We start from the raw sequence: 25,241 nt of genomic DNA, 5'->3' as shown, positions 1-25,241 counted from the left end.
CTGTCTAATGTCAAGTTTAAAAAATTAATCCAATCAAATTTCAATAGTGGCTGCCTCAAAGCTTTCTTTTTAATCACCTGTGGATGACTAGATTGTGATCTGACCCATTGTTAGAAATCTAGCTTAACGAAACCTTAAGGTCAGGGTTGATATATGAAAGATTGAGATTGTGCGGAAGAATGTTAACAGTATCATTAATAGTTTCCGTAACAATGTTACAACAAAATTTCCTAGAGAAAAAGCACTTATAGATTTTCTGGCAATAATTTACAAATTCATCTAGGCGTTCCATGTGAAACAGATTACAACAGAAGCATCAAACACTGCTTACAGGACATACTTGGTCTTTTGGTCTCTATCCCACCACTCCATCTCTATCCCACCACTTGTTGTAAATATCTGTAGCATGCTCCAAGATGTTTTTAATGTCAGCTTTCCCAAGCCCTCCAGCATTTGTGAAGAATTTGAAACCATTCCTGTTGTAAGGTAAATGACTTGCTGCTGTAACAGCGCAGTATGTTAGAATTTATATCAGGAGGGACAACTAACCTTGTAGATGGTTTAACATTAAGCGAGCATATTTTTATATTATACAGAAGTGATAAGACCAAAACTCAAATAGTTTAGACATGAACATAGAGTGACTTACCTGTTATCATTATGGCCCCATCAGCAGGACATAAGAAACCATCATCTTCGGTAACTGTGCTATTAAACATTGCTGGTGTGGATGCCAATCTACATATAAAGAGGAAAAAAAGATTCAATGAAACACTGCTTGTCAAAGTAGTACCAAGAAAAACAAGTACTCTTGGTGTTGTGAATCCAATGCAACATATGCTCCTTTTCTCTAATCAAAAGACAATGATATCAAAACAAAAATCTTCTCTAATCATCTACATAGAGCTGCAAGTGAATTCTAATAATGACCTCAGTTCCTACTTGCCTGGTCTACCCCAAAAAAGAAATAGTGACAGTTGTGACCAACTAGATCAACGCGATCGACCAGAATCCAGAGTACCAATATTTTACCAGTCATCCATTATCTTTTTCATTCAACATGATTATCAATCCAAAAAGTGGCATAAGCAGTAGTATACATCAACAATATGAAATTGCATCCTGGAAATTGATCATTCAAATTGAACCAAATTGTCAACAATTAAGGAAAGTCTAGTAGAACTTTGGAATACATTTCTAGAATAAATAGTTTGAAACTTTTCAACGGGTCTCTAATACAGGGGATTCTATACTATCTGTCTAAAACTCTGATTCTTTTCCGTGTCTCTTATAGCACTGGTAGTTTTCAGAAACTAAATTATCTCAACACAAAATACTAATCTAAAATGTATGAGCATTACAACCATTTTAACCCAAACAAAGCAAGAAGCTTGATTAATACAACAGGAAAATAGAAATCATATGGGTCCTGCAGTATTTATTCTTGATCAAATTCAAGATCCCAACATCTATATTTCCTTTGTAATTCCAATACAATTTTTCAATCATCTATAACTTTACTGTGTGTTCCTTATTTTGTTATAAAAAACTATAAGAGTACAAACACTTATTGCTAAGAATTTAATAGAAAATGAAGCACTGAAAGCATACTTGCTAATATAATATGTACTGAAAAAGATGTGCTCCAGATAAAGAATAATCAATCAAGCAATCTGAATAATGTCAAAAAACAAATCCTCAAACTGAAACATGCAGTTACATATAGGACATACCTCTAACTGTTGTGCAGATACTCGAGAATCATGGCCAACAGAAACTCTCAAACGTTTAGAGTCAGCCTTCTTCTTTTCTGCTAACCATGCAGCAAAACCAGCTTGGAAAATAGTCTCTCTCTCTCTCTCTCTCTCTCTCTCTCTCTCTCTCTCTCTCTCTCGTAACCATGTGATCCTTCAAAACTCAAATGCCTATGTCTACAGCCAAACCCCACAGAACTTCCTCCTTACGTACAACTCTTTTGAAATTCCAGATCGATATTTTACTAAGCAACTTCCCACCTATACATACTAATAAACGTACATATTATCCCAAAACAATGATCACTGTATTTCAAAACCAAACCGGGTGACAATCAAATTTTACCAAGCTGAAGTGAGCTGCTGTAGTTAAAGCATACGAAGACACACATGTATCAAAGCGATAGCAGAGCAATGAGCAAGTAATACAGATCAAACATTACTCTTTACTTGCCCAGAACACAACAGAATTCAATCTCAAAGTTGCATTGCTGACACATGTTCAACTTCTACTGAGTCAAAAGGGGATCAACACCAATCAACACAAGTTAAAAGGATCCAGAAAATTCACCAAAACAAAATCAAACTCAACCCACTACACATATCCAATGCTACAAGGACGCTGGCGGTACGAGTAACCAGCGCCAGGGGGTTTCATGGCAACGAGTAATTGCTTCAATCAAAGGAGGATAGTTTCCGGTATTATAGAAATTTCATTAATCTACAGTAACCAGCGCCACAGTGATCTTCGGGCTTCTAAAAGCTTCTGCTTTTCAACGGAAGCCGCAGCAGCTTCTTGAAAAAGCTGATCAGAAGTTCAGTTACCAAACACTTCTGAACTTCTGGGTCTATTGCGCTACGCACTCACTGACATAAGCAGACCCATGAAGTACCCCCACCTGTGAGTCTCAATCAAAGTATTAAATTTACCATACGTATCCAAATTAAACTTGCCGTCTCGACTCTCGAGGGCTGGACAATATGGGGCCTTATAAATACCATACTGATATGCAGATTAGACACCACATCATATATTTTCATATACTCCAAAGTCCAAACCATGGAAGACATCTTCTTCTACACATCTCTCTCCATCATCGTGTGCGTGTTCATCTCTCTAAAGCTGTTTGGACGGCGTCGTTACCCCAACCTCCCTCCAAGCCCTTCCTTATCTCTTCCGATACTCGGCCACCTCCACCTTCTTAAACCCCCAATCCACCGCACCTTCCACCGCCTCTCGCAGAAACTCGGCCCCATCTTCTCCCTCTGGTTCGGCTCCCGCCGCGTGGTCATTATCTCCTCCTCCTCGGCCGTGCAAGAATGCTTCACCAAAAACGACATCGTTTTGGCAAACCGTCCCCCCACGCTCTTAAGCAAGCACTTTGGGTACAACCAAACCGCCATGGGAACCGCCCCCTACGGCGATCACTGGCGCAACGTTCGCCGTATCGGCACCGTCGAGGTCTTGTCCACCGGCCGGCTCAACTCATTCTCCGACATCAGAAAAGACGAAGTCAAGCATTTGCTGCGCAAGCTTTCCCGACATGCAGAAGAAGAAGAAGGTCGTTTCGTGAAAGTGGAGCTGAGGTCTATGTTGTTTGACCTGACCTTCAACAACATAATGACCATGGTGGCGGGGAAGAGGTATGTCGGGGACCATGTTGCGAACAAGGAAGAGGGGAAGGAGTTCTTTGAGATCATGGATGAGGCTCTTTCGTACAGTGGGGGAACCAACCCCGGAGAATTCATGCCCTTTTTGAGATGGTTTGGCGGTAATGGTTATGAGAGGAAGTTGAAGAAGTTGGGCAAGAGAGCAGATTTGTTCTTGCAACGTCTAATTGATGAGCACCGGAACAAGAGTGCTCCCGAGAGTAAAAATACCATGATCGACAATTTGCTTTCTCAGCAGGAGTCACAACCTGAGTATTATACTGATGAGATTATCAAAGGACTTATACTGGTTAGTAAAAATTATAATATCCCAGCGTTGCTTTTTTCTGTTATGTCCAAAATTCACTATGACCGTGGTTCACCATTTAGTGTTAAATATTTACTTTATAAGCGTCTTCAACAATCTAATTTAAGTATTATTTTTTTGTTAAAGTTATTTAATTAACTCGAGTTAACTTTCAGAGTCTATTATTGGCTGGCACTGATACATCGGCAGTAACAATAGAATGGGCTATGTCTAATTTGCTAAACCATCCGGATGCGTTGGAGAAGATTAGAGCTGAACTGGATGCTCAACTTGGTCAAGAACGCATAGTAGACGAACCAGACATCTCCAAACTACACCACCTACAAAGTATTATCTCCGAGACTCTTCGGTTGTACCCGACGGCACCAATGCTAGTACCACATTTTGCATCAGATGATTGCATTGTAGGTGGATTTAATATACCACGTGACACATTGGTATTGGTCAATGCATGGGCCATACATAGAGATCCGAAGTTGTGGGATGATCCTGAAAGCTTCAAACCTGAGAGGTTTGAAACTGGCAGCAAGGACGAGGCACACAAATTTATGCCATTTGGAATGGGAAGAAGGGCATGCCCCGGAGCAGGATTGGCTCAACGTGAGATTGGCTTGACTTTGGCCTCATTGATTCAATGCTTTGAGTGGGAGAGGGTTAGTAAGGAGGAGGTTGATATGACTGAAGGGACAGGACTCACCATGCCTAAATTGGTGCCATTGGAGGCCATGTACAAACCACGCTCATTTTTTAACAAGGTTTTCCATTGATCAGTGGACAATTTTTATAACAAAATGTATTATTAAACGTCATTAAGTTATGTGCAGTTGGTTATTTAGAATAAGTAACACCGTGGAGATTACATTCATAGACATCCAAGATATGTGAGATAAGGAAAATATTGTCGATTCTACTAAATAAATGTATTAGTAAATTATAAGCTATATAAATTGTGTACAATATCGTACAACTACTATTGTTATTGTATGGTGTATATTGATGCCTTTGTTTTGGTTTTTGGTCTTCAATTCATTAATTTTTCTTTTATATCAGTTCTCAATATTTATTCTTCATATACAAATGAGATTGAAAGATGAATATCGAGGTATATTTTCCCATTTTTATAGTTTTTACTAAATTTATTCAAACACTCTAATTTTTAATTTATAACAAAGAGCATGAGATACCTCTGATATATTAAAGAATTAATTTTTCTGGATAATAAAAGCTCAAAGAGAGAGGTGGAGGTTCTAATTCTAGCCTTTATTTAAATGGTATGGTCATCTCCAATGGGGCCTTCTACTGTGGCTTTTAATTAATAATATTCCACATGACACAGTGGTACTAGTAAATGAGTGGGCAATAAATACAAATCCTAAGTTTTGGGTCATTTTGAAAGTAAATCATTGCCACCCTCTATTTGTTTTTATTTTATACCTTATCCCTTAAGTGTTTTTGAAAATGTGGAGATATTATCAAGTACAACTTATATAATAAAAATAAATAAATTATATGTAGATTGACATGCATCATGCATGATTGCATGTGAGATGTGTTAATTACACAACCCTCAGTTTAACCCTACGGACTCATTTAATGAAAACAAGAAAATCAGCAAACAACAAATCTTGTTACAACACTAATAAATTTATAATACCAAATAACAAGATACTATTTAATTTTTGTAATTAGTAATTAATTACGTCCCCAAAGCATTTAATAATAGTGATCCAAGATCTCAAATAGTAATTAAATTCATCAGAAGAATTCTAAATCCATTGATTAAGAACAAAAAAACATGAATAATCAATGTTGGCAAATAGTTTAGCAAGACAAGACATAGGACATAACAAAACTAGGAAAAACAGGAAAAGAATGAAGGAAGGAAGATGATGGGTATTTATTCCTTCATCTGATGCTACAGGCATACGTATGTCATTACGCTTTGCAGCTGATTGAATTAGGTATGTGCTTTCGTCAAGTCTGGTCCTTGTATATCCTAATACGCACTCACTGACATAAGCAGACCAGTTATCATCAAAGTTTGAAAACTTGCAAATTAGATCTTCGATACTGTTAAAGCACCATACGCAGTCAACGACAAAAGCAGGATGCCTGTCATTGAAGTTGCCGTAAGAAAGTATCCAAAAACGACACACATGCACTATGACTATTGCTACTCTCAATTAGTGAGTGAAGGGGAGTGAAATTTATACTCTCTTTTTTAAAAACCACACACCCTCTTAATATTTTTTTTTTTTTTGGTCAAATGATACTTCATTAAACAGCCCAAGGCTGGAGAGACAACACAAAGCAAAGCCGAAAGAGAAAAGAACCCAAGTCCAGCCCAGAAAGAGGACGACAAGGAACATAAAGAAACAAAAGAAAAAGACCCAGAAAACTGGATAAACCAGAAACGCAGCATACAGGAAAAAAAAAAAAACCAAGCTCCCCAAACTCAAAAATGGAGCTGCCGAAGAGAAATAAAGCAACCAAGACCTCGGCTGAGTCAAGGGCGCTCAAATTCCGGGCTAGAAGGCGGAGGGCATGGTAAACCATCACGAGAAAGAACAAAAACCAGGGAAGAAGGAGGACGATCAATCCAAACCTCCGGGCACTTCTTCCGCACAACTAGCGAGGCCACCAAGTCGGCAGCAGAATTCGCTTCTCTGGGAATCCAAAACCAAGCACACCTTTGAACCAAGGTAAAATCATTCCTGATTTTTGAGATAATAGGAGCAATTTTCCAATGGCAAATGCTTGAATTATTGATGGAATCCACTAATGACTTTGAATCAGATTCAAGGAGAATGGGGACATGAGGGATGCGCTTCGTCAACTCCACCGCTGCCAAAGCAGCTCTAGCTTCAGCCTCCAGGGAGGAGCCAGACAAACAAACCCGCGTAGAGCCATCGATAAGGGAGCCATGACTGTCCCTAGCTAAAGCGCAAACACCAGTAAGGTTTGTCTCCTTAACCCAAGCAGCATCGATATTGATCTTAACATGTCCAGGTGGGGGGGGGGGGTGTTCCAGGAATGAGGGTGGTGAGAATTTGGAGTGATGGTTCTGATTTGTGGGCGAAGATGAAAGCGGAGGTTGTGATGGGGAATGGGGTGTGGAGTAGCATTAGGAGCAGAGGTTGGGTTTGGTGAATGGGAGGCTATAATTTGGGGATGATGATGGAGGTTCGGATTTTGTGGAGGGAGAGCCAAATGCTGAGGGTAGGGGGTTTGAATATGGTTGAAGTGACTGTGAGATGATAATGGAGGGGCCAGGTTTGGATGAGGAGCTTGGACTGCTCCCGTATGAGTGGTGCTATCAGTAATAGAAAGGGGAGACAGGGAAGTGGGGAGATGATACGAAGAAGAAGGGGGAAAAGCAATACGTACCTGAGCATGATGAGTTTCTGTTGGAAGTGCAATCACAGGACTGACATTGTGGTGTTTGCAGGTTATATATTCAAAAGCAGCCGAACCCGCCTTTCTTGCAACAGAGATTGGATCAACAGGGATTGCGTCATACACAAAGGCATTCCTAGCCTTCCAGATTTCCCAAAGAAGGTAGGCAACTTTAGTAAGGAATTCAGCGTTGATTGTTTTATAGCCACCCGTTAGGGGAATGATTTTCTCAAACCAACTATCAATATTATCAATGGACTGTAGATTGACTTTATAGTGTAGCTCAGAAACAAACCAAGCACACACTGCACCTGAACATTGGAGGAAGATGTGCTCAATAGATTCTGGATGCAACTCACACACCGGGCACAATGGGGTTGGGGTAGCTTTCCTTCGATGTAGATTCTGAAAGGAAGGAAGAGCGTTTACCAACATCCTCCAAATAAAAACTTTGATTTTAGGAGAAGCCTCGATATTCCATATTGCCTTCCACACCGAAGTGTTCACTCTATGTGAAGAGTGAGCATGCTGAGAGGTGGGTACCACATTAAGGGTGTGAATGTAGTGATAACCGGATTTGACCGTGAATTCGCCATTTTTTGTGATAGGCCAAACAACTCTGTCGACAAAGGATTGATCCCCAATAACAATTTGCTCAATCTGATTGCATTCCTCAATAGAAATTAAGTCCTGAATCTGATTAAGGCACCAGCTATGAGAGTTCCAATCAATAATGTCTTTCACTTTATGTGGTCTAGAATGATCAACAGGAAGGGTAGGCCTTAAGAAACCTGAACCAGGCCCTGTAATCCACCGATCTGCCCAAATATCAACAGTCTCTCCATTCCCAACTTGCCACCTTGCCCCATCAACAATAAGAGCTTTGCCATCCAAAAGGCTGCTCCAAGCCCATGAAGCACGAGAACCCTTGCCAGCATGTAAAATATCTGAGTTAGGATAGTACAGACCTTTTAGTATTAGAGCACACAACGAGGTAGGGTCTGAATGAATCCGCCATACTTGTTTAGCAAGAAGAGATGTGTTAAACTCGCTCAAGTTCCTAAACCCCAGTCCACCACAGTCCTTAGGCTGACCCAAAAATTGCCAGATTCTCCAATGAATTTTAGACTCATGCTTCTTCTGCCCCCACCAGAAATTTGCCAGTAAAGCATCCAATTCCCTGCATAGGAAAGGTTGGGAATTTAAAGCAGTGCATAGGAAAGGTTGGGACAGCCTGTGCTACTGATTTGATAAGAGTTTCACGCCCCGCTATAGATAAGGTACAAAATTTCCAGCTCTGAATCTTATCAGAAAGTCTCGCCTTGATGAAAGAAAGGGAAGCTTTCTTTGATCTTCCCCAAATAGTAGGAAGTCCCAAATAACGACCAGGGTTCATAGTAGCAGGAACACCAAGGATTTCACACAGCTCGGACACCTTTGTGTTAGACATGTTAGGAGTGCAGTACAAGGTAGATTTATTTGAGTTAACCAACTGTCCAGAAGCTAAGCAGTAGACATCAATAATTCTCATAATCTCTAAACAATTAGCAGCATTAGCTTTGAGAAAAAAGAGAGAATCATCAGCAAAGAAAAGGTGAGAGAGTAAAGGTCCTTGATGGCTGAGTTTGATACCTTGGAGAGATCCAACCTCACAAGCTCGCTGAATAAGAGAAGAGAAAACTTCCGATATAAAAAGGAATAGGTATGGAGAAATTGGATCACCCTGTCTTAGCCCTCTTGAGGGCTTGAAATAACTGCCAACTTTCCCATTAAGAGTCACAGAAAATGACACCGACTTAACACAAGCCATAATCAGTTTGACAAAACGAGTACCAAAGCCCATTCTTGTGAGAACCTCTTGTAAAAAATCCCACTCCACCCTATCATAAGCCTTGCTCATATCAAGCTTCAAGGCTAACTCCTCAATGCCATCCTTCTTTCTGAGCTTCAAATAATGGAAAGCCTCATGAGCCACAAGAATATTATCTTGGATTTGACGACCCGGAACAAAGGCAGATTGAAATGGGGAAATGATAGTAGGCAGGAACTCCTTCAACCTATTAGCCAACATCTTGGAAAGGATCTTGTAGGAGTAATTACAGAGGCTAATAGGGCGAAATTGATCAACTTTTTCTGGACAAGGAACCTTAGGAATGAGAACAATGTTGGTTCGGTTAAGCTGCGAAAGAATCTCAGCAGAATCAAAAAATTCCCTTGCTGTGTCATTCATAGTATCATTAATGATACTCCAAAACTTATGAAAAAACACACCATGGAACCCATCAGGGCTTGGTGCTTTCTCAGCCCCCATTTGGAAGGCTGCCCCCTTAATTTCTTCTATGGAGAAAGGACGCGAGAGGGAATGGTTCATCTCGGAGCTGATCACCGGGTTTACTGCATTTAATGCCTCATCCCACTCTCTTTCCCCTGAGCTTTGAAAGATATCCTTGAAATAATGTTCAATTTCAGACCTGATAGTGCTCTCTCTGTCTAACCAGGTATCATGGTTAGACTTCAATTTGAGGACCCTGTTGCGTTGCCTACGCTGAATGGTCGTCAAGTGGAAAAATTTGGTGTTTGAGTCTCCTGCTTTGAGCCAATTGATCCTTGACCTTTGTGTCCAGTACCTTTCCTCCTTGTTCCACCGATCATTTACTTCCCGAATAATAAAGTTCTCTCTGTTGCGATCATGATCAGATGAGGAATCTTGAATCACACGTAACTCTTCTAGGTGCAAGTTGATAGCTGTACGGTTATTAGAAAATTTGGCCCTGCTCCAGTTGGTTAAGTTACGGCTACATCTTGCACTTCTAGAAACCCATTGGGCTGCACCCTCTTAATATTTTAATAGCTTCTTTTGTTCAACTTATATTTCTTTCCGACATTGCCCTTACAACCATAACTCTTTGATCATTTGACAAGTACCAGCAACAAGAAGAAGCAGACGTAAACAGACCCACTATGGCTCGTCTATGCCATGAGATCGAAATCTCAACCACTGCCCAGATTCTCATTGCAGCGGTGATGCCAGAACCCGTCGCCGGCAAATCACAACTCGACGAGTCTCCTCGCTTGCTCTCACCCCCGATCTGAGAAGAACAGATCGAAATCGATCTACCCATTCCGAGATCAAACATATCGAATGGGGCTTTTCCAGTTCTTCTGCCATGATGGCTCTATTGGAGGATTATGAACAACTGTATTCATAATTTTGGCCTTGTTGCTGGGTTCGTTTCTATCGAGTTGGACTGTTGGAGAGAGATTAGAGAGCAGGGGAAAATAAAGTGACTGAGCAGGGATATTTTAGGAAGAGAAAAAAGCATCAGCCAACTAAAACTAATAAAATATTAAGAGGGGTGTGTGGTTTTCAAAAAGGGGAGTGAAATTAAAAGCATCAGCCATCTAAAACTAATAACATATTAAGAGGGGTGTGTGGTTTTCAAAAAGGAGAGTGAAATTAAAAGCATCAGCCAACTAAAACTAATAAAATATTAAGAGGGTGTGTGATTTTCAAAAAGGGAAATGCAAATTTCACTCCCTTTAGTGAATGGTGGCAACACTGCCCCTTATAAATGGTATTTGTCAGATAAACACCACAATATATCATCCTCCTCAAAATATACCAACCATGGAAGACATCTTCTTCTACACTTCTCTCTCCATCATCGTGTGCCTGCTGATCACTCTAAAGCTATTTGAACGGCGACGTTACCCTAACCTCCCTCCAAGTCCTTCCTTATCTCTTCCGATTCTCAATCACCTCCACCTTCTCAAATCCCCGGTCCACCGCACCTTCCACCGCCTCTCCCAAAAATGCGGCCCCATCTTCTCCCTCTGGTTCAGCTCCCGCCGCGTGGTCATTATCTCCTCCTCCTCGGCCGTGCAAGAATGCTTCACCAAAAATGACATCGTGTTGGCAAACCGTTCCCCCACGCTCCTGAGTAAGCACTTTGCGTACAACAGCACCACCATTACGACCTCCCCCTACGGCGATCAATGGTGAAACGTTCGGCGTATAGGCGCTGTTGAGGTCTTGTCTACCAGCCAGCTCAACTCTTTCTCAGATGTCAGAAAAGAAGAAGTCAAGCACTTGCTGCGCAAGCTTTTTCTAAACGCAGCAGAAGAAGAAGGTTGTTTTGTGAAAGTGGAGCTGAGGTCTATGTTATATGAGCTGACCTTCAACAACATAATGACAATGATGGCGGGGAAGAGGTATGTCGGGGACCATGTTGCAAAAAAGAAAGAGGGGAAGGAGTTCATTTAGATTATGGATGAGGCATTTTCGTACAGCTTGGGAACCAACCCCGGAGAATTCATGCCCTTTTTCAAATGGTTTGGTGGTAATGGTTATGAGAGGAAGGTGAAGAAGTTGGGTAAGAGAGCAGATATGTTCTTGCAACGTCTGATTGATGAGCACAGGAACAAGACTGCTTCAGAGAGTAAAAATACCTTGATCGACCACATGCTTTCTCAGCAGGGGTCAGAACCGGAATATTACACCGATTAGATTATCAAAGGACTTATACTGGTTAGTAAAAATTTCTTGCATCTCAAATTTAGGGCTTTGTGTTTTTCGGTTATGTCCAAAATTACGATCATAGTAGTTCATCTTTTAGTGTTAAGTATTTACTTTATAAGAGTCTCAAACGATATAACTTTAGTTTTTTTTTTTTGTCAAGTTATTAATTAACTCGAGTTAATTTTCAGAATCTATTATTGGCTGGCACTGATACATCGGCAGTGACATTAGAATGGGCCATGTCTGGTTTGCTAAACCATCCGGATACGTTAGATAAGGCTAGAGCTGAACTGGATGCTCAACTTGGTCAAGAATGCTTAGTAGACGAACAAGACATTTCTAAGCTTCCGTACCTACAAAGTATTATCTCCGAGACTCTTCGATTGTATCCAGCGGCACCAATGCTATTACCACATTTTGCATCAGAGAATTGCATTGTAGGTGGATTTGATATACCACGTGACACATTGATATTGGTCAATGCATGGGCCATACATAGAGACCCGAAGTTGTGGGATGATTCAGAAAGCTTCAAACCTGAGAGGTTTGAAATCGGCAGTAAGGACGAGGCACACAAATATATGCCATTTGGAATGGGAAGAAGGGCTTGCCCCGGAGTAGGATTGGCCCAACATGAGGTAGACTTGACTTTGGCTTCATTGATTCAATGCTTTGAGTGGAAGAGGATCAGTAAGGAGGAGGTTGATATGACTGAAGGGACAGGACTCACCATGCCTAAACTAGTGCCATTTGAGGTCATGTACAAACCATGCTCCTTTTTTAACAAGGTTTTCCATTGATCAGTGGACAATTTTTATACTAAAATGTATTATTAAACATCATTAAGTTATGGGTGGTTGGTTATTTAGAATAATTATCATTGTAGACATTTGTGAGGTAGGTGAGATAGGGAAAATATTGTTGATTCTACTAAATAAATGTATTAATAAATTATAAGCTATATAAATTGTGTACAATATCGTACTACTATTGTTGTTGTACGTATAGTGTATATTGATGCCTTTTTTTTTTTTTTTGAACAAAAGACTTTTATTGATAAAGACCTCAAGTGAGGTACTGGAGATCGTGACTGAGAACATCACGAATACATTCAGGGACTAGTCCCAACCATACAGAGTTGTGGTTTGCCTCAAAACCTATTCCCGCCAATCTATGTGCTACCAAATTACTAGATCGGGGTTGATAGCAAATGCGAATGTTGGGGATGCATTGCATGGCACATTGTATATCATCTATTAAACCTCCATTAGCTAACATGCTGTGATCTGGGCTGAGAGCTTCAGCAATAGCCACCGTACTATCACTCTCGATGACAGCCTGCTGCACTTGGAGGGAAACCAGAAAATCTACTCCTGCTCTAATGGCTAAAAGTTCACATTGCTTAGGAGATGCAGCATGTTGAACTGGTCTTGCAAAAGCTGCAACAAAATTTCCTGAGGCATCCCTTAACACTCCCCCTATTCCACCTGTGGTTTGTTGAGGTAAGAAGGCTGCATCCACATTCAGTTTGAAGGCCCCATCTTCAGCAGGCTTCCATCTGTGTATATTGATGCCTTTGTTTTGGTTTTTGGTCTTCAATTCATTAATTTTTCTTATTAATTCTCAATATTTATTCTTTATATACAAATGAGATTGAAAGATGAATATCGAGGTATATTTTTACTTTTTTATCATTTTTACTAAATTTATTTATACACTCTAAATTTTAATTTATAACAGAGAGCTTGAGAAACTTGTAATATATTAAGAAATTTATTTTTTTCTGAATAATTAAAGCCAAAGAGAGAGGTGGAGGTTGTAACTCTAGCCTTTATTTAAATGGTATGACCACCTCCAATGGAGCCTTTCACTGTGGCCTTAATATTATTCCACATGACATAGTGGTACTGGCCAATGACTGGACAATAAATACAAATCCTAAGTTTTGGTAATTTTGAAAGGAAACCTGAGAAGTTGAAACTAGTAGTAAGGATGAGGTGCACAAGCTTATGCCATTTGGAAATGGGAAGAAGGCTAGGGCTTGCTTTGAAGCAAGCTTGGATAAACGTGAAGTTGGCATGACTTTGGCTTCCCGGGCCTTGTACACACCGCTCGTCACACTATGGGAGCTGGCCATGCCCGAAGTCGTTAATTACCTTAACCGCAGAGGAGTGGATGCTGATTAACGCTTTGAGTGGGAGAGGGTTAGTGAGAAAGAGATTGATATGACTGAAGGTAAACAGATTACCATACCTAAAGCTGTGTCTTTAGAAGCATTGTGCACATGGATGACCCTGACTTTTTGGAGATCTGAGGTGCACAACTAAAATGTGGCTTCATGTCAAATTAGCAACTACTATTCGAAATAAAATTATGAAAGAAAAGTATTAGAAATTGTGTTAATGGATGAGCAGAAGCTTATTACTTTGAAAAAAAATATATAGATGAAGATTAAACTGGTGCTCCTTTGATTTGGCTCTTTTATTTTTGTTGTATGTATACATTAAAATCTAGAAGTCTAATTTTTTAGGGGAATAATAAATTCATTGATTGAAAAATCATGACGACCATATTAGATCAGTTCCAGAGTGTTACATATGTTTGGGCTCATCTCCTTCATAGTGTCAAAGCTCCTAACAGCTTGACCAAGAATGCTTCTGGTAAGCAATGTACACCCATTAGATCTCGGGTTACCACTTTATTTAGACTTTTTTTTTTTCTTCAAATAACTGCATATAACATTAATTGCAACCTTCTTCTTTTTTAAATAGATGGGGCTTAAACTGATGACCTTATAAATGGAAAGTCATTATCTTACCCAAGGTTCGAAAAATCGCTAGGCGCTAGTCGGGCGGTGGCTAGGGGACTAGCGCCTAGGCGGTTTTAGTTTTTTTATATTTTAATTTATTTTTATTCATATAAAAATATAAATAAGAGTATATATTATATATAGACTTTTATTTTTGTGAAGAAACTATATATAGACTTAAAAGATATATATATATATATATATATATATATATATATATATATATATATATATATATATAAACGTATTATAGATCAGAATAATAAGAATTTTTTTTTATTCCCATATTCCAATGGTTGTCAAACACATAACCTGATGGGTTCCCTATTCAACACAAACACCCAACAAACTACATTAATTAGACACCAGCAAAAGTAAAAGATCTGGAGAACCAAAGTATATCGTCAAACTCGAGGCCAAAGCCCAACGTCTCTCTCGTTCTATTGTTTTCTCAATCTCGTCGACCATCGCAACAGACATCGAAGAATTTATCCAAGGTGAGCTCCAATCCTCTCTCTTTTCCCCTTTCACATTTCTTGCCAAGCCTGAAAAGCTATAGCTTTCTCCACCGCGACCTCAGTTTCGCGATCAGACCTTGTTTGATCTGTGAATTTGGATTTTTCAGGTTTTGGGACGATGACTTGAGTTTATATTGGGAATTTGGATCCTAAAATGAATGGCTGGGATCTTAGAGATGAGTTTTGGATGTTCAGCGTTTTTTGCAAGCGGCGTAGATGTACAGCCCGACTAATGCCCAATCGCGCGCCCAAGTGCCTAGTCGCCCGCCTAGGCGGCCGTCTAAACCCAGCCCGCCCAACCCAGCCGATTTGGCATTCCTCGAGGCGGAGAGCCGCCGCCCAGCTTCTAGGTGCCGCCTAGGCGGCCGAGTTTTAGAACACTGATCTTACCACTGCACCAAACACGCGCACCAAAACAAAATTATGAAAGAAAAGTAGCATATGAAAGAAAGACATTAGAAATTGTTTTAAAGGATGAGCAGAAGCTTGTTACTTTGAAAAAAAAAAAAAGAATATATAGATGAAGATTATACTGGTTTTGCTCCTTTGATTTGGCTATTTCGTTTTGGTTGTATGCATACATTAAAATGTAGAATTCTAATTTTTTAGGGGAGTAATCTATTCATTGATTGAAAAATCATGACGACCACATTAGATCAATGCTAGAGTGATACATATGTTTGAACTCATCTCTTTCATAATGTCGAAGCCACAGACGGCCTGACCAAACGTGCTTTTAGTACGCAATCTACAACCATTAGATCTCAGGTTACACACTTTATTCAAAGTGACTAAAACTAAAAACTTAAAACTAAAACCTTGGACTATTGGATATTACATGACTCGAAACAATTAATTAGTAATCAGTATAAGACTCAAATGGTGTACATCAATACTAGCCAAACGGATGCACCTATCATATACATCAAAATCTCAGTCCCAACCCAAAATGCTAAGAGAGAAGATTAGGGTTTGAGCCTAAAGGCCCATGCCCAACATCATCTTATGTGCATCTCAAGCAAGAAGGTCGTCACTATCGAACAAAAACTAGAGCTCTAAAGGGCTTTCCCTCGACCACCTCAGGCGGACAACCTGGTCCCTAAATCGACCATTGAGAATGATGAAAAGAAAACTAGCTTGTCTTGGAGTCGACTTAGGATCAAGACAAAACTAAATCAGTAAAGCTTCATAGGGTCACTCCAAAAAGTCAAAGAGTTGTATACCAATCTAGATCACTACGCTGTTACCATCGAGATCACAAGATCACCACAAAACCAATAACTATTAGGCCTGGGAATGGGAAGAGCCCTTATGTCAATTTGGTAGGCCCGGGACCGAGCTTGAATTTTTTGGGCCTAGCTCAAAACAAGTTATTCATTGGCTACGACTATTGTAAGAAAGACAGAAAAATTTTGGAGCTAGGTCTCCGGGCTTTTGGCCCCAAACTGGCCTTAAAGAAAAAAGGCCGAGAATGGAAGCGCGACCAAACCTACGATTAGAAGCAAAATTTGATAACAAATCCTATGATAAGAACCCGAAGCACCCAGACTCTAAGGGTTTTGGGTTGTCTTTGAACTTCATCTTTTGTTAAAGTTTAAACTTTTATCAGCTTCGATTGGCCGTCACCGAAGCTCGAAGACGACCTCCCATTGATTCTGAAATCCCTAAGCCCTTTCAAGCTCAACCAAATTCAGCGACGGCGAGGATGGGTATCTGGAATTCAACCCCGAAGAGTCGGAAAGCCCATTGAAAAAGCATAGCCAATTCATTCCTCGAAACAGTTAGTGGTGGATAATGAAAAAGAAGTGCTTTACCATGAAGTAGGAGACCAATTAGGACTAGGGTTTAGAGGGAAGTGACCCTCATGATGGTGTCGATATATCTGGGTCGCCATAAATTGATATATCCTAGAAAAGAAGAATTAAAGAGAAGAAGAAATGGAAAAGAAGAAAATTTGGAGTAGAACACTCGTGGAGAAAGGAGGAAAAGAAAAAAAGGGAAGGAAGACTACTAAAAAATTTAAAAAATATATTTATTTATTAAGCGTCGGGCCCAACATGCTTTTTAATATTCAAAACCTCAGACCAGGTCGGGAGCGGACCGAGTTTAAGCCAGTCCAGACCGAACTGGAGAATTTTGACAAATTCTTTTTAAAACCCAGACTGAACCGACCAGTGCTGACTAGGTTTTCAGGCTTATGGGAATTTTTTCCACCCCTAATAGCTATGATGTCCATTATGAAAGATGCCTATAGAATACGATGCACCAGACTGAAGGAAGAAAGGCTCGATCATTACCCTCCTCCGCGAAAAAAACCATACAATCGAACCCCTTGGAAGCACCCCCGTCCTTCCTACAAAATGTAGCACCAAATGATGCTTTGCTAGCTGGAGGCAAAACCTGAAGCTTTGCCTCTGCCTCTACCTCTGCTGCTCTCAAAATCTTAGAGTTTAAGTCTCATCTTTTCTTTGTTTCTTGGTTCATAGACTCTTCTAAACATAGCAGTCTAATTAAGAAACAATATTAATGTGAAAAGAAGAAAAAGAGTATTCAAATAACCAAAAAAGAGAGAAAGATAAAAAAGAACATGTCAGAAATGAAAGTAAATGAGGTTGAATTAACTTGGGTATTTTCAGTGGACACAAGGAGCACTGACCACTACGCTAGTATGACTATAGTGGTACATAAATGAAGCGCGCACGTGCACATATATATGTATAATTGTGTGTATATATATATATATATATATATATATATATATATATATATATATATATATATTCGTATCAAAGTTTATAAAGATCATATTACCAAAGGTTCAATGGAGAACGATGGCCTGAGGCAACCACCTCAGGTTGCAACCCTAAGGGTCAGTCTTGCATGTGCAAACCACGCTCATATGGACCTGGGCACGGTCCTAGACCGGCAGTGTTTTTTAGGGACCGGAACCAGACCGACAGGATCGATTTCAGGCAGGGCCAGCACTTTCTGAAAATAGGGACCGACTTCAACCCGGACTGACACTGAACGGGCTGGTCCTGCCGAGTTTTCGGTTCCTACTTAACAAATTACAATTCCAGATTTTCAGATTTCCTGTACAACACTGCAGCAAAACTATAATACAATCACAATTCACAGTTTAAATAACAAGGCTACAAATTATCAAACCATTGTGTAAAACTACAGACCTATAGTAGTATAGCCTACAGCCTGCAAATCAAACCATTCTGCATCTAAAATCTTAGCGATCGATTATTCATCAACACCAAGTCACCAACTGAACAGTTTTCCAGCAAATTTGAGTTGCAATTAGAAGTCTAGAATTCTATAACATTAAGAAATTAAACATAAAAAAGAAAAAGGAAAATAATCAAATTGCTTACCAGACAGTGAGTAACATTGTACTGAAGCAACAAAGTACTGACGAAACTAAGAATTATGCAATTCTGCAAAGTACAAGGCACAATAATAGAGTTTTTATCACAACCGGTGTCTAAACTTTTTTGCACCGGACAGAATGATACCCAACTTTCAAAAGTGATCAAAATGATACCTAAACTTTTAAAAACAAATCAACTTCATACCTCAGCTTATTTTCCATCACTTCTCTGTTAAAATTGATCGCGTGCGGTGCATGTGAGGTGTTTTTTGGGGTTATAATAGTATTTTCACACAAAAACTAATTTTAATTATTTTATATTTTATTTTGTTGATTCTCTTCTTCTTCTTCTTCTATCGTCTACCTCTCTCTCTCTCCCTTTTTCTTTGTTTTTTCAGAAGGTGGGAAACATCCCAACCTTATTTGTTTCTAAGATGGTGGAATTGAAATTGAATGGAAGATTTTAATTCTATAGAAGAAGAAGATTGGGTTATAGATGTTGATGACCCCTCTGACCATGAATCACTTCAATTTATGGATTTGATTTTGCATCCATGCATCTCTGTATTCAGTTTCGGATTCCAATTCTACAAAATTTTTGAATTCGAATTACAATTTTGTGGTGTCATCGGCGGCGGCGAGACCATTATATTTTCACGCAGTTCTATTGCTTAATAATCATTGATCCAGCTACTTTTATATAAACAAGAAAAAAAAACTTGGGTTATAGATGCAATATGCAGAAAGAAGTTGATTGAACTAAAGTTGCGCAATCACAAGTAAAGAAGAATTAAGCTTGTATAGTTTGGTTGTAGATGACTAGATGCAATATGCAGATTGCAAAAGAACGAGAACAGAAAAAAGGAAAGAGATAAAAAATTAGATTTTCAACTAAAAATTTAGTGAAAAGTTGTATATACCCATAGTTTTAACAAAGATGTGACGAAAAAAGAATGGAGGTATGAAATTGATCAATTTTTACAAGTCTAGGTACCTTTTTGATCACTTTGAAAGTTGGGTATGAAATTGATCAATTTTTATAGGTCTAGGTACCTCTTTGATCACTTTTGAAAGTTGTGTATCATTATGTCCGGTGCAAGAAAGTTTTGACCCTAGTGGTGATAAAAACCCTTTAAACTTTAAACAACCATTCAACAATTCTGCAAAGTGCAAAGCCACAAGTTAAACAACCATTCTGCAAGTCTGCAACTCTCCAAGTCTAACAAATTAAAAACAAAAAAATAAATTGAAGTATTGAACTAGTGAACTATCTTAAACAAATTAAAGTGAAATAACTCCAAGGTCAAATTGCACAATGCCAGCTGAAAATCATCAAAACTTCCAAGCTCTGTTGTTAATTTTTTTCCCTACACAAGTCATCAAGCAAAATAGGCAAAGTCACATACACTGAATACTGGTATACAGTGAAATAGGTAAAGATTTAAACCATATACACATATTCCCATACACAGTTAATAAACGAAGTACTTTAGATTTCTTTGATGGCACTTTACTAACTTTATCAGCTTTTGAGGTTCCAGTTGCACTTGTCTTTGAAGGAGTTGCAACCACACTTGTCTTTGAGACTTTTACAGACATTGAGGTTCCAACTGCATTTGTTGGAACATCTTCAGTTTCAATGAGACATTTGTTGTTTTCCCATGTCTTGTATTACTTCTACGGAAAACAATGAGACATTTAAATTATGATTAGAATCTCAGCCATCAAATTAACAAGTGAAATATGGTAACAGCAGGAAAAAAAAAAAAAAAAAGAGAGATTTATAACAAATATTGAAATACCTCTTTCCATTTTTTCATAAAATTCAAGCCCTTCTATGCTTGGATAATATTCAATGTCAGATTGATCATTTTTTCTGATCCAATTTTGCAAACAAATTAATTCTTCCACAATGTTAGGCGTTAAAGAGCTCCTATAAGGGTCAATGACTCTCCCATGTGTACTGAAGCAAGACTTAGATGCAACTGTGCTGACTTGGATTACATGTACATCCCTTGCAACAACAACAAGTTTTGGATATTTGTAGTAATTTATCTTCCCGCAAGTAAGCAGCTGCTAGTCTTCTTCTTCTTTGGGCTTCTCTATTGGATTAAGGATGTACCTTTCCACTTCACGCTCAACAACAATTTCTTCAAATTCTGCTAGGGCTTTCTGCCTCCCTTCTAACATCTCAGCCATTTTCCCTGTCATTTTCTTGTTCTTGGACTTTTTTTTTTTTTTTTTTTTTAATAATAAGGGATTATGCGATATTAGTTCCTCGGAGGCAGACAATGTAGGGAACAAGTCCCACCCTTAATCCCTAAGGAGAAGGGTCTGCCACACTCTGGGAACCCACCCCCCATCCCCCTATTTTTATTAGATGAAAAGAAGCAAATACAAAACAGTTGGGGGGACCAAACCAAAACCCAAACTGAAACTGACCCTCTTGATCTCTAAATATCCCCCCAGATCCAGCGGTGCTATTGTCACGAAAAGAACCATCTGTATTAACCTTCAACCAATGAGCTGGGGGGGAGGGGAGTCCATTGTACTGGAATATATTTTGGAGCCTTTACAGTCAAAGAAGAAAGCCCGAGAACAGCAAATAAACCTTGCATTCTCAAAGAATTAGAGCACGGCAGAAAGTGAATGGAGGCAAACTCTCTCAAAGAAATTAGAAACCAATGCTGGACTTGGAAGATGTGGCTGTTGCTTTTGTGTTGCTAGAAACACACAGCTTGTTACGTTGTTGCTTTTAGTCTTTGAAAAGGCACTGCTTGATGTTCCATACAGATTAGTTAAGGACCCTAATAGCTTTTTAACTTCAATATACTTTGCTTTCACTGTCACAACATCATAATTCAGCATTTGTGAACAAATGTGACTTATATTTTTCAAATTGAACTTGGGATCCAAGACTAGGGCTACTACAACAACCTATTCATATCATCATTCATCAATGCTTCCAAAATAATTTCTAAACTTTGATCTCATTTTCACTGCCATCGCAACCATTAATTTTTTTTTTTTTTTTTCAGTTTTGCTTCCATCACTCATCTCAAGCTGCACAAAGAGTGCATCAATCTCAGCTTGTATTGCCACAATGTCATGAAAAGCCTTATGAGTAGTGGGGTGTTTGGTTGCACTGATTCTCATTGTGACATCATAAAAAACCCTCAAGAACTTAAACAAAAATTTCAGCTTTATCCCAATTTGCATCATCTTGGAGTTTTTTTTTCCTGAACTTCAATTTCAAACTCTTCTTCCTCCTCAACCTCTTCATCTTCATCAAAATGGGCCAAGTACTTTTGCTCTTCCTCCTCAGACAATCTATCAAAAGCTATCCTCAACTCTAAAGTTGTGTCAAGCATTAAAAATATGGAATTCCATCGTGTTGGAACATCCAACACAAGAATTTTTTAACTTTCCAGCTTCTCCTTTTCAATGCATAACTTAAAGCAATCCAATATGTTGGAACTGCTTCTAATATATTTCACAGCATTTCTAATTGGCGCACAGCTTCAGTCCATAATATACAAACCAGTCCAAACACCTCACATGCATGAAATTGCCGCCAAACATTGGGAGGTTCTTCCATCCTGCCATTTTCCTTTTCAAACGTTGGGGCCTACACGCAACCACTTTTGGCAGCTCATAGGGTCGCATGCAGTGTATTTCGGTGTTTTAATTTCACCGATTGGATAGAGCTAATTGATATGAACATGTCGATATGATTTTTGTTGAATTTGGTGAACGTTAGGTAATAGATCTTAATTTCCGAAGCTTCTAGATTTCGGGGTATTATTCGTGATGATCCGACCGTTGGATCGACCCCATTTTTCGATAGGTTATTACAGTTATTGATTCAACGTAACCTATGAAATTTGAGCTCTTTCCGATATGATTTCGAGTTTTTGATGAATTATCATTTTAGGGTTTCGATTTTTATTATCGGTAATTTATTTTTGATTTTCGAACATAGTTATTCATAATATCATTTCGTTCAGTTCAGGACCACATGTAGATCAAACTCGAGGAGGAATTTGGTGATCGAGTAGTTAACCTTTTCTTTTAAATGAAATTGCATGCAGTGTGTGTGTTTGTGCGTGTTGGTTGGATGGAGGCCAAGACGGCCTAACAAAAAAAGAAACTTAGCTCAAACGGCTAGAAACAGTCCTGATTCTGGTAATGTCACACAAGTCATCAAGCAGGATATCCCTGACTTATGGAGGAGGGTGCTCAAGGTAGTTTATGCACAAATCATCCTCCAAGCAGCAATTGGATAAACCATTGGCAACCATATTTTCTTCCCTATACATATGGTGCATATCAACTTCCAATATCAGTTTCCAAGAAGAGACTGAGATAAGCGCTGCAACTGTGAAGAATAGAATAGAGAGGATGAAGTTCATCAGTTCGCCTATTCAAGAGAAGCATTAGGGTCTCAGAATCACACTCCACAATAATTTTCCCTCTATATCTCTCTGAGGTCATTTTTAAGCCAATGAGAATCCCCTAGGCTTCAGCCTCAATCACCTGGCCAACACCAAGACTATTACAAATAAAAGCCACAAATCCAATTTCCTCTGTGAGCTCTCAAAACACCACCAACTCTTATATGACAAGACAAAGCTTTCCTAGCCCCATCAACATTTAGTTTAAACCAACCATCATCTGGGCACCTCCACTTCAGCTCAATGGTAGAAAAATTTAGATCATAATTTATTTTCCCTTGAGCAACTTGCCATTTAGATGTAGCATCTGCTATAACTTTCCATGGTGTAAACGGCATTTTAAATTCTTCATCAAAATTGACTTATTTGTCCATTTCCACACAAACCAGCATGTATAGATGAAGATGCTATTCCACTACAAACCATTATAGCAATAATCATTGCAGTGAATATTTGCATCAAACCAGCCCCATCAATTAAGGCTAAGAGCTCTACTTATCTTGTCTAGACAGAAGATCTTTTTCCAAACAGCTATAGCTCTAGAACAGTCCCTAAGAAGATGGATTAAAGTTTCAGTTAGAGACAACAGTAAAACCTCTCTTGGTCCTCTTCATATTAGTTAAGATTTTTCCATGGGACACAGGCCAAGCAAACGTCTTTAGTTTAGGAGGGGTAGAAATACTCCAGATGTTGTTCCATTTATAACTACTGAATCCTTCCTCCTTAATTAGAGCAAGGTAAGCTGACTTGACAACAAATTTTCCATTTGAAGCTTCATCCCAGATTCTCATATCAGGACCACTATTCAAGAAATCAACAAGAATGTTGAGAATCTGGTTAAAATATCAGCATTGAAGTGATTCTTGAGAAAATTCACATCCCATCCATCTTGGTTCCAAGTATTACTAACCTTGAATTTCAAATCTATCTTAGTAGGGGAGGAAACATGATCAGCAAAGGGGCCACAATGTAGCCATTTATCAAACCAGAAGGAGATTCTTTGACCATCGTCGACACGCCAAATTAAACCTTTTCTTAATAACTCCACACCAAAAGTGATGCTTCTCCAAGTACTCGAACATCTAGATGGATTTTTGTAGGTAGGGTCAAGGCATGATTCTTTTTACAAATACTTCATCTGTAAGACATCCTGCCACAGTCCTTCTCCAGGTTGCATCAACCTCCAGCCGATTTTAGAAAGCATGGCTTGATTCATCATTGATGTCTTTTTAATACCAAGACCACCAACACTTTTAGGTCTGCTTATTTTTTGATAGTTTGTTATAGTTATCGAGTCAACACAACCTATAAATTTGAGCTCTTTCCGAAATGATTTTGAGCTTTCGACGAATTATCATTTTAGGGTTTCTATTTTTATTATCGACAATTTATTTTCGATTCTTGAACGTAGTTATTCATAATATCATTTTGTTTAAGAAGATGTGTAGATCGAACTCAAGGAGGAACTTATCAGAGAACCGTCATAACTGTAATCCTGTGAGTGGACCTTTGCTTATGAATGAAATTGCATGCAGTATATATTTTTGTGTATTAAATTATCGTATTTATTTTTATGATGATATTTGAATATGAATAATTTATCATTATTTTATGATTTATGTTTTCGATGATTTACGAGCTAGGTTGGTTTAGTTGAGATTGAGTTTTACTTTCCGAAAGCTTTTATTAATTAACGAGTTATTTGAATTTCAAGCTATTAAGATTTCCTTTCAGAAAGTTGATGAATTATTGAAAATCTCCTTTTCAAAAAATGGAGATTTGAATATTATGAGTTGATGAGTTAAATATAAAATGAGAAATTATGAGTTAGAGTTATGAATTAAATGAGGTAAATGATGAAAGATGATGATGTTAGCGTATGCATGCATTACTTGGTCGGTAGTACCCTCCAGGTAATAGTCAGGTCAGCAGTACCCTCTAAGCACCAGAATATATATTCTGATCGGCAGTACGCTCCTATGTGTCATCTGGTCAGCAGTATCCTCCAAATGGCATGAGATGATTAGTCGGCAATACTCTCTAACCATTGATGGTTAGTCAGCAATGTCCTCTAATCATCACCTCTTAATATTTCGGTCGGGAATACCCTTCGATGAGTCATCTAGTCGACAGTGTCCTCCAAATGGCATGAGAAGGTCAGTCGGCGGCACCATCTAGCCATCGCCTCCTCGTATTCCAGTCGGCAATACCCTCCAAATGGTATGAGATGACTAGTCAGCAATACCCTCTTGCCATTGTCTATGTTATGGTGTGAGTTTTTTAAATTGAGAGTTCTGAGATTTCTAAAATGATTTTGAGATATAACTATGTTTGAGATATCATCATGTTTTGAGTTGGTTTACAATATGTTTTTGAGATTTCAGTACCAGAGAGTTTACAACATGTTTTTTAAGATATCAGTACCAAAGTATGA

General features: G+C 38.8%; 2 protein-coding genes, 1 long non-coding RNA gene and 1 pseudogene across 4 annotated transcripts; 3 read left to right on the top strand and 1 right to left on the bottom strand.

The window, feature by feature from the left end:
• Positions 1-241: 241 nt before the first annotated feature.
• LOC133724621 (uncharacterized) lies at positions 242-2,380 on the bottom strand. The gene is made up of 3 exons (XR_009853864.1): positions 1,734-2,380; positions 650-738; positions 242-501 (listed from the first exon to the last, which is right to left on the bottom strand). It is a non-coding gene; the product is annotated as an uncharacterized LOC133724621 (long non-coding RNA).
• Positions 2,381-2,766: 386 nt separating this feature from the next.
• LOC133724620 (cytochrome P450 81Q32-like) lies at positions 2,767-4,776 on the top strand. Its single transcript, XM_062151383.1, has 2 exons — positions 2,767-3,714; positions 3,888-4,776. The coding sequence occupies exons 1-2, from the start codon at positions 2,815-2,817 to the stop codon at positions 4,497-4,499; spliced, it is 1,512 nt and encodes a 503-aa protein (XP_062007367.1). The 5' UTR covers positions 2,767-2,814; the 3' UTR covers positions 4,500-4,776.
• A 1,388-nt stretch (positions 4,777-6,164) lies between these two features.
• LOC133724618 (isoflavone 3'-hydroxylase-like) lies at positions 6,165-12,642 on the top strand. Of its 2 annotated transcripts, none has more exons than XR_009853863.1 (3): positions 6,165-6,434; positions 6,529-6,691; positions 7,181-8,284. XR_009853863.1 is itself a non-coding variant. In XM_062151381.1 (3 exons), the coding sequence occupies exons 2-3, from the start codon at positions 7,012-7,014 to the stop codon at positions 12,445-12,447; spliced, it is 891 nt and encodes a 296-aa protein (XP_062007365.1). In that variant the 5' UTR covers positions 6,165-6,434; positions 6,529-7,011; the 3' UTR covers positions 12,448-12,642. The 2 variants fall into 2 exon arrangements, 1 of the variants encoding a protein (XP_062007365.1); XM_062151381.1 differs by adding an exon at positions 11,836-12,642 and having other exon boundaries at positions 6,529-7,290.
• On the top strand, positions 8,330-11,650 carry LOC133724619 (cytochrome P450 81E8-like; annotated as a pseudogene).
• Positions 12,643-25,241: the final 12,599 nt, after the last annotated feature.

This window comes from Rosa rugosa, chromosome 1, assembly GCF_958449725.1.
Source record: "Rosa rugosa chromosome 1, drRosRugo1.1, whole genome shotgun sequence".
In the NCBI taxonomy this organism is placed as follows: domain Eukaryota; kingdom Viridiplantae; phylum Streptophyta; class Magnoliopsida; order Rosales; family Rosaceae; genus Rosa; species Rosa rugosa.
The sequence above is the reverse complement of the archived record's forward strand: the minus strand, read 5'-3'. Positions and strand labels throughout refer to the sequence as shown.

What these genes read in the sequence shown, in the direction of transcription:
- LOC133724618 (XM_062151381.1), top strand. Translation starts at nt 7,012, where the DNA reads ATGAGGAGCTTGGACTGCTCCCGTATGAGTGGTGCTATCAGTAATAGA. An exon ending in TTCCAGATTTCCCAAAGAAG is followed by an intron (nt 7,291 to 11,835) that starts GTAGGCAACTTT and finishes GTTAATTTTCAG; the next exon opens with AATCTATTATTGGCTGGCAC.
- LOC133724620 (XM_062151383.1), top strand. Translation starts at nt 2,815, where the DNA reads ATGGAAGACATCTTCTTCTACACATCTCTCTCCATCATCGTGTGCGTG. An exon ending in TTATCAAAGGACTTATACTG is followed by an intron (nt 3,715 to 3,887) that starts GTTAGTAAAAAT and finishes GTTAACTTTCAG; the next exon opens with AGTCTATTATTGGCTGGCAC.